Genomic DNA, 13285 nt, shown 5'->3' on the forward strand with positions numbered 1-13285 from the left:
ACTCACGAACTGGGAGATCATGACCTGAGCTGAAGTCGGATGCTTAACCAACTGAGCTACCCAGGCGCCCTTGTTTCTGACATATTTCTAATATCAAAAGCAAAACAAAATAACAAGAAAACAAAAAAAGGAAATACATTTTAAAGCAGGAAATAAAGGTTCTCTCTATTAAGGAGGGCAAGTAAGGGCTAAAACCTAGGCCCAACTTACCCTGACCTGCTAGCAAATTGTGCACTCTGGCCCAGGGCTGCACCATCCCGAGGAAATGATTCCTTCCTTTGGTGCACGTCTAGGTGCCTCATGGGCAGCAGCAATGTCCATTAGGTTCAGTTCTGGTACTAAACTCTATTCCAGGCTGTCAACTCAAGTATAGGTAGAAGGTGAAAGGGTTGGCGGCGGTGGGAGGGGGAAGGTGAATCTCTGGGGCAGCAATCTCCATTCTCAAACTGACGATTCATAATCAATTAGACAGAATGCTTCCCTAATCTTAGTTCCATTTCCACGCCAACCCCAGGTAATCCTGTTTTTCACATCCTCTTCCTGTCCTTCCACCAACACCTCCAGAGTGACTAGCAGGTGGTAAGCACTAGTGGAGGATGAGTAAGACCCATCCATTGCCCAGGAACACACAAGTAGGAGAGAAACTCTACCAGCTTCTCCATCTTTGTGATGCAGTGCCCACTTAAGTGAGCTTGGTATCTGACACGTCTATGAATTTCAGTCCTCTATGTAATCTGAAGACTTAACATTATCATGGTTATGCTGACTTCCATTTAATCTGGGTTTTTGCCCTCAAGGACCTCAAAGTCTCCATTAGATCTTGACGATTAGGGACCCTTTAACACTCTGTTGAATGCTACTGACGTAGAAAAACACTCACAAATAGAAAACTCTATATATAATTCCAGGCAAATTTGGGTCCCCTGAAATCTTATTTATCCTGAACTCCCCACCAGTCCATGGATGCCAGTTTCTCATAGTGTCTCCTGAAAACCAAAGAGCCAAAGGGCAAGCAGATGAGGGAGCTTGGTGGCAGAATGGTTCTACTGTCCCTAACAGCAATAAACATTGCGAGAAAAGCTTTGCATGGGCTGAATTCTGTAAGGACAGAAGAGCAGGGGCAGAACTCTTAAGCCTGGGTTCTCTCTTCCCAGAGTCTGGGAAGGAGAAAATTAGGTAGCGGCATTAGAGAAAGAAGCAGCCAATGTAATCCCTAGGATATAGGAAAGAAGAAAAAAAAAATGTTGTGGGAATATGTTCAAGATAGAGAGACATGTCCCTAGAGGACTGTCTCGGAGGAAGCCTGTCCCCACAGCTATCTTGATGGCTTAGAGCTGGGAAGACGGTGGAGAAAAGGAGAAATCCTTAGCATAATGTGGAAGTGTGTGAGAATCTCCAGTTGGAAGTCTTAATCCTTTATGTTCTACAGAACATAGAAATGGTGGCTAAGTTCTATCATTGCTCTACTTCAACAGAGAAATTTGGATGACTTGAGAATTAATCCAAAATCTTACGTAAGAATATTATTTCTCTAAGAAAATCTAATTTACTTGCCAAATAACTGTCTTATAAAATGAGCTTCTGGGATTTCTATTTAGTCAAGGGTTGAATACTATGATGGACTGGATCATTTTTCAGCACGTATCCTCCTTCTTCCCACCCTTACTTCATGGGAGGAGTGTTCTTCCCTCTATTAGAGTTGGCCTTGATCACGTAACTTGCTTTGGCCAATGGAATGTGGACAGAAGTAGCAGGGTACCTCTTCCAAGCCTAGGCCTTCAGGGGCATCACGTGTTTCTGCTTGCCCTTCTGGGAGTATCATAACATCTGTTATGAGAAAAACAGGCCTTGGGGAGCCAAAGCCCCTCTTGTTCTGGGCCCTAGAATGAGACACATGGAGAAGACCTGTACTTGACCCATAGGCTGAAGCAGAGCTGTCTATCCATCTGCAGACCCATGAGCAAGAAATAAATGTTTACTGTTGTACGCTAGTGAGATTTCTGGGGGGTTGTTGGTTATGCAGCAAAAGTAGACTAATCCAAGGACCATCCCCTCCGCCAGCCCCTACAAATATATACCTTAGGCCCTGAAAGCAGTTAGACACAGAAACCCTAAAACTTTTTTCGGCAAGAGAATAAGTACTCGGCCTCTCCAGTTAACCATGATGGAGGGGACAAAACTTGTAAAGATGGGTAGGTTCTGGTTGTTAAAAAATAATTTTTCCTCTGAATGGTCTTATTACTATGCCCAACTTACATATGTATGTGAGAGCATTTATAAATGTCAATGCATATAACCATTCATACATGGCTGAGCATTATATAGTCAGCCTTTCTTTCAGATAAAACAAAGGACAATTCTCATAGTGCTAAACTTTTAAATGTTGTATCTTAAATAAAACAACTTCCTAAAATACCCTTCCTTCACTTTCCTTCCTTACTAAATAAATTTCAATAGAGGCAACAAGTCCTGCTTGGATCTCAGCTGCCTATCTGGTACTGAACAGCCTGCTTTCTTCTGCATTATAATAGTTCTACCTTCTGTCCCTCTAGCATGAAACAGTGAGAGCTTTCAGGGGGTTCTAGGCTTTGAAGTCTTGGGCTATCCTTTCCCTGAATGCCCTCGGATTACTATGTTTTGTCCTTAAGTTGCTTCTAGTCCTGAGGTCACTGGATCTGCTTCTCATTCCCTTCCTTTGCTTTTTCTAATCTCTGTTGACACTCCTTGTCCACCCTCTTCCTTCTCTCTTTGGTAGTTTCTTTGTTCCTTTTTTCTTCTTTGTTTCCTGCTACTTCTCTAGTCCAGCACTAGTGTGTGGTCTGACTTTGAAAGCCAGCACCACCAGTGGAGACACCGAATGAATGAGCATGTGGCACTGTCTGCTAGCTTTACATTTTAAGTTCCTTTTGGTGATTCCTAATGATGTTGAGAGACTCTGAGTTGTCTTTGGATGTCCCAGTAGCTGAAGAAGTGGAATACTTCACTACTAAAGTTGCTTATCATTGTGACTGACTGTCCAGAATCTTCTAAGAGGAGCATTTCACTCAGAGTTCTTGCTGAAAAGGAAAGCCTATGGTGGCCATATTTATAACACATCATCCCTCCCTCGCTCGTAGCACAGCTGACTGGACCAGGAATGCAGGCCCTAAGCAGCAACCCATATCATGGGTTGGCAAAAAGGTGAGGCGTGTCAGCCACATTCTTCCTTTCAGGAATCTGATGTAGGAAATACTAACAGAGCAAATGTTAGTGGTGGGGGTTAGAGCTGAAAGGATCCATGAGTTAGCTGAAATTCTGATAGTCAGGGGCCAGCCAAAGTTAAGGGGAGCAGACAGCACAACTGAAAAGAAACAATGAAGAGGAGAAAAGGCCTGCAGGGCAGAGAAAAGCAGAGTTGCTAAGAGCAGGTGATGCTCTTAGCAGGACTGGGAGAGCATTTACACTCTGGATGGCTTTTCACTTCCAGGCCACATGAAACATTCCATCAAACCTCCTTTTCTTAAGGTAATGCAAATACTTGTCTGTTAATTGAAACCAAGAAAAAATTTTCCTAAATAGTAGGTGAGCCAGCCAAGTGTGTATATATAGTGAGCTTTTGTATAGGAGAATATTCTCCCTTCTAATAAGAATTTGTTTCAAAGGATGTGGGCCAAAGTTGTCAGTGAGTGTCTTAGAAATAAACGGTGGGGAGGGAAAATAGCTGTCCTTCTCCATAATGTGGCAGTGGAGGGAACCGTAGAGTAAGCATCAGAAAATGAGCCCCCATCAGGTGAAGATGGGACTTAGGGCTTTCACTGGGAGAATCCGTGGCTCTGCAAACATGCCAATCAATGGCTGTGTCCACACAGAGCTAAGGTATAACATTTCTACTGAGACCTATAGACTCTTAGGTCTATATTTGAAATTTAGAATACACTGACAGAATGGGAGCACTAGCTCCTCCAGGTCTAGGAGTACTTTCTTGGCTAGCTATCATAGGTTGTTATTCAGTAGGTAAAGGAAACACTCATCAGTCACTGGGTTCTGAACACCAAGAGTAGCTCAACAGGTATACTCCTCTACCTACTTTTCTGTCCTCCACGTTAGGGAATTACATACAAGGCCAAATATTACGAGTCTGAATCTTAAGCTGAACACGAGTCCTTATTTTCAGTGAGGTATTTTATATGTGCATGGCACATTCAATACTTATTAGAAGCATATGTCTAGATGAATTTGAGAGGCTTCAAAGGCTGCATTCAAACGAACATTTAAAGATGGCAGATTGAAAGTTTGTGGATCAGACTCTTTCTCTTTCTCTTTCTATAGGAAATGAAGACATTCCAGAATCAAAAGCCACCAGCTGCTGCAGGTGTGGAAATGAAAGCTGCAGAGAGGTTGTGGCCTCGGCCCTGTGTGGTTGTGGCACATGATGCTGAACTGATGCTGTGCCCACCACCTAGCAGACCACCCAGTGGACAGGGCAAGGCTCTCATCCACCCAGTGCAGACCAACTCTGCACCGCATGAACTTACCAGGAGTAGGTCTTTGCCTTGTTCATCAATATCTGTTACGAACTTCTCAATTGGTTGAGGAGATTTTGAGTGAAAAGCCTGTCTGGGAAGGGCAACATCTCTGGGCCAGTCTTCTTCTCCTGGGAGTCCAATTACACTACAAAAGAACCACATGTGAACATAAGCATTAGATGCTATGCTGAAGCTGTTTTCCTACCAAATTCTAGATGATGGTACAGTCTAAGAGGCAAGTATGGGGGACACAGAGCCCAGGAGCCCCTCAGTTATATTACTGGCGGGATTCTCATCTCTTTCTGTCCTATTGCAGTATGGTGATCACAGGGTGATCTCAGGGGAGAATTGTATAATTCACTGGGAAGAGATAAAAGATTACTCTGGTAGCAGATACCAAATATATAGGATGATGCAGAAATGGAAATTATTATATTACCAGTAAGTCCTGATGTACTGACAGAGTAGAACCTATATGTTCAAAGGAGGCTCGTAAGAGCATACAATATTTCCTTTACACCCGAGAATGCTTTTTGTATTCTGATCAAACACTCATACTGACATGCTTTATGATGCTCATCTAACATGATTAACATAAATTTGGTTGCACTTTTGGTTAAAGAATAATTCTCCAAACAGTAATTATATACACTAGAATCAGACCAAAAAGAGGCTAAAAAGTATGTTAATCTTGTGCAACTATCAGGCACATGCTATTTTATAATTTAATTTCAAATTAATTGAATTAAATTTAGCTTATATATATTTTATATTACCAAACTATTTTATGGTATTCCAGAGTAAACAATAACGAAAGACAGTATCATTTATGTTTCTGCTGAAAATCATTCTGGAATCAGAAACATGGAGAGTGGATCCAATGATATAGAAACAGCATAGATATTGTGTGTCAACTATACTCAAATACAAAAAATAAATTAAAAAAAACAGCACAGGCTTTAGAAAAGGTAGACCTAGGTTCAAATTCTGCATCTACCACCTATTGCTAGGTAAGGACAAATTAGTTAGCTTCTTTCTTAGTGTCTTTCTTTATTGACATCGACAATTTAGGGGTGCCTGGGTGGCTCAGTTGGTTTACTGTCTGAGTCTTGATTCCGGCTCAGGTCATTATCTCCTGGTTGTGATACTGAGCCCTGCATCAGGCTTTGTACTAAGTGTGAAGCCTACTTAGGATTCTCTCTCTCCCTCTGCTCCTGCCCTGCTCAAGCACGCATGCTCTCTCTCTCTCTCAAAATAAACAAATAAAAGAAAAAAATGATAATTTACAGCAATAATTTACATAAAGTGCATAGCACAGTGCCTGCTAAACAGTACTTGTCAATATCAATACATTACCCATTATTATTATCATGAGAAGAAAATAATGCTATTAATCTAAAATGTGTGGGCAATGCATTGCTATCACGCTAAAAATATGAACTGCTTGAGTCCTACTGATATGTGACTTGAGGTTCTTCAGAAATATTGTCAGTGGCCTTATGCAACTTATACACTATAGAGATGTTATTTAAAGTTTATGTATAGATAGTAAGTAGGTTTGAACAAGGGAAGTTAAGGGACGCAAGAAATTACATCTCACTTACAGACTCTGATTAACTCCGAACTAAAAGTTATAATTTAGTGGACAGAATATATAGCTTTCAAATTGACCAAACTATTTTTTTTTAAGATATTATCTTTAAGTAATCTCTACACCCAACGTGGGTTCAAACTTACAACCCTGAGATCAAGAGGCACATGCTCTACTGACCGAGCAAGCCAGGTGCCCCATGACCAAATTACTTAAACTACAGTTAGAGATGGTGCTGGCCTGGGACTGAGGTCCTGAGATATGTTCTCCTGATTGGGTTTCCCAGGTTTTAGGAAGATGTGGTGGTGAAAATCACAGGCTCTCTGTAAGGCTTTGTTCCTCCTTCCCTTATTTCAGCAGAGCCCAGGTCACAGACCTCACCTGGGAAGAGCAAATACCCATACCATAATTGCACCTGTTACTGGGTGTCCGGGAAAGACACTGTATGCCTGTATCTGTTGGACATGCTGGGAAAGCCATGTTGTTGAGGCAAATAAAGACAGATTCTTGGACATATTTACCAGAACAAATGAATGGAAATGACTTGGGCAACATACAAATTTGCTTAATAGCAAGATCTAGAGTAAGAGCAAAGAGAAAAAAGATATCACTATTGATTATTAAAGGACATCAATGTGTGTGTTTGGATAGAATGGAATAGGCAGAGGAAGAAAAAAGAATACTTATTAAAAACTTTAAAAATTTTCTTCCTTTTATTTTCAGCTTTTTAGCCATTTGTATATCATTTTTTGCATATCATCACCAATCATCTAGAAATCAGTTATAATAATTCTTAGTAACAATTTAAAATCTTTTTATTTGCAGCTTTGAATGTACTTATGTCGAAATAAATCTGGCGATATGGGCAGCTGACTGCCAAAAGCCCTTAAAGAAACAGCGTCTCTGTATGTATGTGTATATGTGGTGTATAATTACCTATATAAATAACTTTCAAAAGTATTTTTAAATCTATCACCTCCTCTGATCTCATAACGACCTTCTGAGACATGTAGGTCAGTTATTACTTCCTTTTTATAGATGTGGAAACTAAGGACAGGAGTGAAATCAGCTGCCAAAGTCACACACAGTGAGTTCAGCTCACTCGAGTGAACCCAGTTCTCCTTATTCCAAATCCAATATTTTGTTTCCATTTAACTATGACTCTGCTCCTAAAAATGCTCTAAAATGTCACGAGCTAAAAGCATTTAGTTTCACTTTCAAAGTACTTGTTGTTCTTTGAAAGTATAAATGTCTCCAAGTGCAGAAACATTTCTGCCCTTAAGAGAATGTGAATGTGGCTTTCCTCAAAAAAATTTTTTTTCAGTTTAATATCCAGTATGAACTTTTATGGCCCATATATGAGTGTTGTGAAATTCTGATAGGTCCATTAACAAGTGCTTGCATCAAGTTTCAGTATTTGGACAGCTGAATATAAGCCTTAAAAGTTGACATTTGCACTGGAAAGACTGACAGAGCACAAAACCTATAAATGGCAGTGGGGACAGAAATCATTTCTCAAGTACTTTAGAAATGACACTAGGGTGCAGCATTGTCCCTTTTCTTTATGCCAAAGTAACAAACGCAGAGTAAACAGAACATAATTTCAGTGAAACAATGCCAGAAACCAAGAAGTAATATCTGAAGGCACAACATATATAGAACTTTATGGCTTCTTTTTTGCTGGCAACCTAGGGTCTCAGGCCTTTGCCAAAAGTGGAACTGGCTTTCCACTGGAAGCAAGTCAAACATGGTTGTCAAAGGTTCTTTCCGGTCCATCTCAGTGGCTTCAGATACTAAGGGGCACTAATAGTGCTAACAAGTTTGCAGACCCCGGGGCTGGAGAGAACGCCCCGGTAGTGTCAGTAAGGGAAAGGTGGTGACAGGTTTCAATGTCTGGCAAGCTGGCTTCGGTCAAGATCATTTTTCCTTTAAACAGAGTCACTGGTAGGTCTGACTTTCACAGTTCCTGCTTCAAGTTCCCACTGCACTGCACACAAAATACACAGTAAGGGGGAAGAATAGATGGAGGGCTTATCACTGTATGGTCAGAGAAGCTGACATTCAGAAGCAGGGAGAACATGAGTTTTGTCCTGAATCTGTCTACCTTATGGAGTGACAGTAATAGTCATTGTCTACGCCGTAGTAGTGGTAGGAGGTGGCTGGGGGGGGCGGGGGGGACAGGGAGGAAGAGGAGGAGTGGTAGTCTTGGCAGCTTCCCTGGACCTGGGAAGCCCCCAGGCAATAAAATCAGCAAATATTTTTCAGGCCTTAAGGCCACCGGGTTCTGATTTGGCAGTGGCAATAGCACCAATGGAAGCCTACTGAAGCTTTCTAGTCACTAAAAGACAAAACTCAGGTTCCAGTTTTATTCCAACTGTTTTAAGCAGTCCTGTTTGAGTAGACAGTGTTAAAATATAATTCTTTTCTTTAGGGATACTTTTCATCAGTTTTACAGATGGACTGAAAGTATCATAAAAATCTCTGGGATTCCTATAAAATATTATAGACCAATGATCAGGGTTATTTTTGGTTCTAGAATCCCCACTTTTTTCTTACTCCCCCCAATTCTTTTTTTTTTAAGTTTATTTATTTATTTTTGAGAGAGAGAGAGAGACAGAAAGAGAGAGACAGAGAGAGAGGTAGAGAGGGAAAGAGTGAATTGCAAGCAGGCTCTGTACTGTTAGAGCAGAGCCCAATACACGGCTTGAACTCAGAAACAGGGAGATCATGACCTGAGCCAAAATCAAGAGCCAGATGCTTAACTGACTGAGCCATCCAGGCACCCTATTCCCCCCCCCCCCAATTCTGAAGGGGCTTGGCACAAGCACATATCCCAAAAGGATGCCATACTTCATGCTTTGTGAGAAGATAAAGCTCCTTCTTAACATTCTAGAAACATGAAAGCATACATATGCCCACATGCATAAACATGTAGACATGAATGGAACTCTGCAAATTATCAACAAGCCAAGTAACAGACAATTAGAACCAAAGAATGTTAAGCACAAGAAAGAATCTTAGAATTTATATCCAAAGTTTCATTACTCAGGTGAAGAAGTTAAGGAACAAAAAGGTTAAACAATTAAGGATGAATTATAATAATAGCTACCATTTTTAAAGTATTCACTATGCACCAGGCACTGTGTAAGCACTTTATGAGGCATTTTAAATGACTTTCTCAAGATTGCATAGTTATTTAGCAACAGATGTAGGGTTAGAATCTAGGATTCTCATTTCCTATTTTGGTGCTCCCAAGAAAAATGGGTTGTGTAGCATACCATCTTTTGCCCAGGAAAACAAAACAATGCAAAACCAATCTGGATAACAAAAGGATACTCAATGGGGACAGGAAGCCCAGTGGGCAAGAATGGGTTACCAGGCTACCAAGCGCCCCACCTCTGACAGTGGACATCTGAAACGGCCCAAGCACACAACACATCTGAAAAGAACTGGAGCTCAGCCAAATGGAGAAGGAGGATTAGCGAAAAGATCCACACGAACAACATACAAGCTGCCAGAACAGAGCCCGGATAGGCTACATGTCATGATGGGCTCTGCATAAAACAGCATGTCTGCCATGTCCCCACTCACCACACAAATAGTAACACTGTCTGAGGCCGCAGCTTGGGGTAGGAAGGACAAGAGATAAACATTTTATATGAAAGGCACTATAAATGTTTTAATGCTACAGATGCTGATGCAAAATTAGAGTTACTACTTACTCCAAGATTTTTCCAAGTTGATCAACGTCTGAACTTCCACGAAAAAGAGGCCTAGAAGAATAAAGATACACATTAAACAGGATTTTCTCAAGTTACATTTCAATCATATTGGTCATTACCATGGTTTACGCAAAGTAAAATATTCCTTAAGGGTGAGGATGAGGTAAAGAAGTGAGACCTCTTTCCTTTGGTAAATGAAGGTTTTTCTTGCATTTCACTTCATGGTGAGGATCTCTCCTAAGTATCTGGTGGTACCTGACTCCCACGTTTTCTAACCATGGGTATCCTATTTGTACTCATTCCAAAAACAGTGCCACCAGCACATACATTCCTCAGTTTCAAAATCCTACTTAACTTAGTGAAAGGGTGGAACACATCACTGTCCTAGTCTGAACCGAGGGGTCTGTGGGCTTTGAAACTGCTCTTAGTCAGATTCTTTTCTGAGCACCCTTGCCCCACCTCTCTGCTATACAGTACCTCCTCAGGGCTTTCTGTTTCCATTTGTCCTGACGCTGCAGGGAGAAAACCCCTGGACCTATTGTTCTGATTTTCACCTTCCTTTCTCACGTTATAGAAGCCAACCATCACTCTTGGCTTCAGAGGTGACTGTGAACACACAGGCCTCAGTGTCTACACTGAGAATTTAACTGGCAATTAAATGAGCTCACTTGGTGACATTTCTGGCATTTTCCCAAGTAGATCAATACCCCTCAAGGGCAAGTACTTCTCTGGTTTGCCCCTAATCTTTGGCCTAATGCTGTACCTGAACAGGTGCTCAGTTAATAAATATTTCATTTAATATATTCCTATGGTACACACATAAATGTTTCTTAACCCCCTGCTCAATGCCTCACAGGTATTTTTCAACAATGTGCTTTAAAAAATATTTTTAGCCTATTACCAGAGACCGTACTTTAAAAATGTTATATACAAGTTATAAATATAAGTATTATATATTATTTTATAAAGCCTTAAACCTTTTAAATATTTTTTAGGCATAATAAGTAAACTTGTTATATAGATCATATATAGAGAATCCTGCAAAGTCCTAGCATTTCAGTGGCTAGAAGATATCTTAAAATCCCTCAACCATAGTTTCTATTCAGGTTCTTATTCTTTTTAATTTTTTTCAGGTTCTTATTCTTTAAAAGGGTTATTTGCAAATGCAGCCAAAAATAATTAATTTGTGGCAATGCTATGGGCTGAACTGTATCCCCTCCAAAATTCATGCTGAAGTCCAACCCCCAGTCAGAGGACTGACTGTATTTGGAGATAGGGTCTTTAAAGAGGTGATTAAGTTAAAATGAGGTCATTAGGGTGAGCCCTAATCCCATCTGACTAGTGTCCTTATAAAAAGAGGAAATTTGGACACACAGGGGCATCAGGGGCATGTGTGCACACAGAGGAACGATTATGTGAGGACCCAGCAGGAAGGCAAGCCAAGGAGAGAGGCCTCGGAAGAAGCCAAATCTGCTGACACCTTGATTTTGGACTTCTAGCCTCCAGAATGGTGAGAAAATAAATTTATGTTGTTTAAGCCTCGCAGCCTTTAGTATTTTGTTATGCCAGCCATAGCAAACTAAGATAGGCAACTCCCACATCACTAATGCAGCCAAGTTCGGAAAGAACCAGGGAGACGGCTTTTGAAAGCCATCCAGACAGGTCTTCAAAGAGCAAGTTTTAGAAAAGCCAAACAATGGAATCTTAACAGCTGTTATTTCCAGAACACTAATGTTGAATCTGACATAGTGCCATGGGCTCCCCAAACATTATCTCATTTAATTCTCACAAAAATTTCAGGACCAAGGTAGTTATTATTATTATCCCTATTTGCTGTTGAGCTAACAGGATTGGAGATGTTTCATGATTTACCTAAGGACAAATAACAAAATGCAGACTTAAAATTCAAAACAGGTCTGCCTTGCCCCGAGGCCTATCTGCTTCATTATTATATTATGATACATTTATTTTGTTTACTAATGTCCTCTGCACTCATAGACAGTACCTATCGCTGAGGCTGTGGGGTGAAACAGCACAGAGAATGTGTGAAGGGCACTTTATAGAGAATGTGGTGTCTCACAAGCAGGTGTCTGTGGGATTCTGTACCCATACTACTCTGCAAGTGTCCAAGTGTCTTTAAATTCTTGCCGTTTTAACAAGGAACAAAGCAATCCACCAGACTGACTGAAGTTCTCTATGTTTTCCATAAACTTACTGTCTGATGGCCCTTCTAGATTTTTTAAATTAAAATTAAAATTTTAATTCTAGTATAGTTAACATACAGTGTTAGGCCCTTCTAGATTTTTACATTCTTCCCCCCAGTGTAGTCTTTTACAGCTGTCTTGCTCACATCTTAATTGGTACATTATTTTTTTTTTTCCTTTCCAAAGCATAGAACTTGGGTTGCACAGAAACAACACTGCTCCTTATTTTCACACTCATCTGTTTCCTTAATATTAAAGTATGAAATTACAAAACTAAGTGTAACCAGCATCACAAGGTTTGGACGAACACAAATGACCCCTCTTTGTTTAGCAGGTATCTCACATGGCTCGAGTGATGGACATGCCAGGTGAGTAGGCCCAGAGGGAACAGAGAGCATGCATTTAATCTGATGAGCTGGTTAGGCAGCTTTGTAAACATGCCAAGCCCCTCACCCTTCATGGAGAAGACTGGTATCCACAGAGGCAAGGGTGAAATTGTCTTTGAGAATCATGGAACTGTTTAAAATCAACTGGCCGTGGCTACTGGGAAATAACAAAGCAGACTAACTTAAATGGATGTTGTTCCCAGGTAAAAGGAGAAGAGCACCTTTTTCCTGAGAGGGTACCAAGACCCAAGCCTGAAGCTCAGGGGTAGCAGTGGCTTTTGCCCTTACTGGTTTGGTTTTCAGCTCCCTTTTTTCTTTCTTGGCAATATTTTAACATCTTTGCTAGCTCCCCTGTGGAGTCAAGCAAATGCTTGCTATATTTTATCTTACATTTGCTACATGTTTTAGCAGAGGGCTTTCAAGTCATATAGTGTACCATACTGTGAGAGCCTAAAGTTTTATCTCTATTGGCTGGACTTGGCCCACAAAATGAAATGTGCTTTACATCCTTGAGTTAGAACTGGCCCATTAGTTTGGTATCCTTTGATGAGTGCAACAAGCAGAAGGTCTTAATCATAACCACTTTTCTGTGACCTGCTATGGGGAATACTAGAAACTTGGAAGCAACAAGTCAGTGTACAGCCCAAAATGACTTTTGCCACACAGGAAGACCTGGCATGTGACTCTGTAGTCTATTAATTTGGCTTTCTAAGAGATATGGATTAGCTTGAGTTATACAGAACCACTAAATCCTGACTGCATGCAATTAACTCCTATAAGATAGGTCTCTGGATGCAAAAACAAAGTCACAAGATGATCAAAAGGAGTCACATGAAGTGGGTAACAGACCTACTTAGTTGGTACTGGTACTGATACT

The 13285-nt window shown here is 40.7% G+C and overlaps 1 protein-coding gene across 2 annotated transcripts in view; it reads right to left on the reverse strand.

Moving 5' to 3' along the window:
* The window catches only part of CDK6 (cyclin dependent kinase 6), a 253653-nt gene that overhangs the window by 5976 nt on the left and 234392 nt on the right, over window positions 1-13285 (reverse strand). For both annotated transcript variants that reach the window (XM_043588857.1, XM_043588858.1), the window contains exons 6-7: window positions 9819-9869; window positions 4515-4650 (exon numbers count right to left, since the gene is read on the reverse strand). In XM_043588857.1, the coding sequence (XP_043444792.1) occupies window positions 4515-4650; window positions 9819-9869 (187 nt within the window). The remainder of the gene's footprint in view (window positions 1-4514; window positions 4651-9818; window positions 9870-13285) is intronic.

Source organism: Prionailurus bengalensis, chromosome A2 (genome assembly GCF_016509475.1).
Source record: "Prionailurus bengalensis isolate Pbe53 chromosome A2, Fcat_Pben_1.1_paternal_pri, whole genome shotgun sequence".
Taxonomy (NCBI): Eukaryota; Metazoa; Chordata; class Mammalia; order Carnivora; family Felidae; genus Prionailurus; species Prionailurus bengalensis.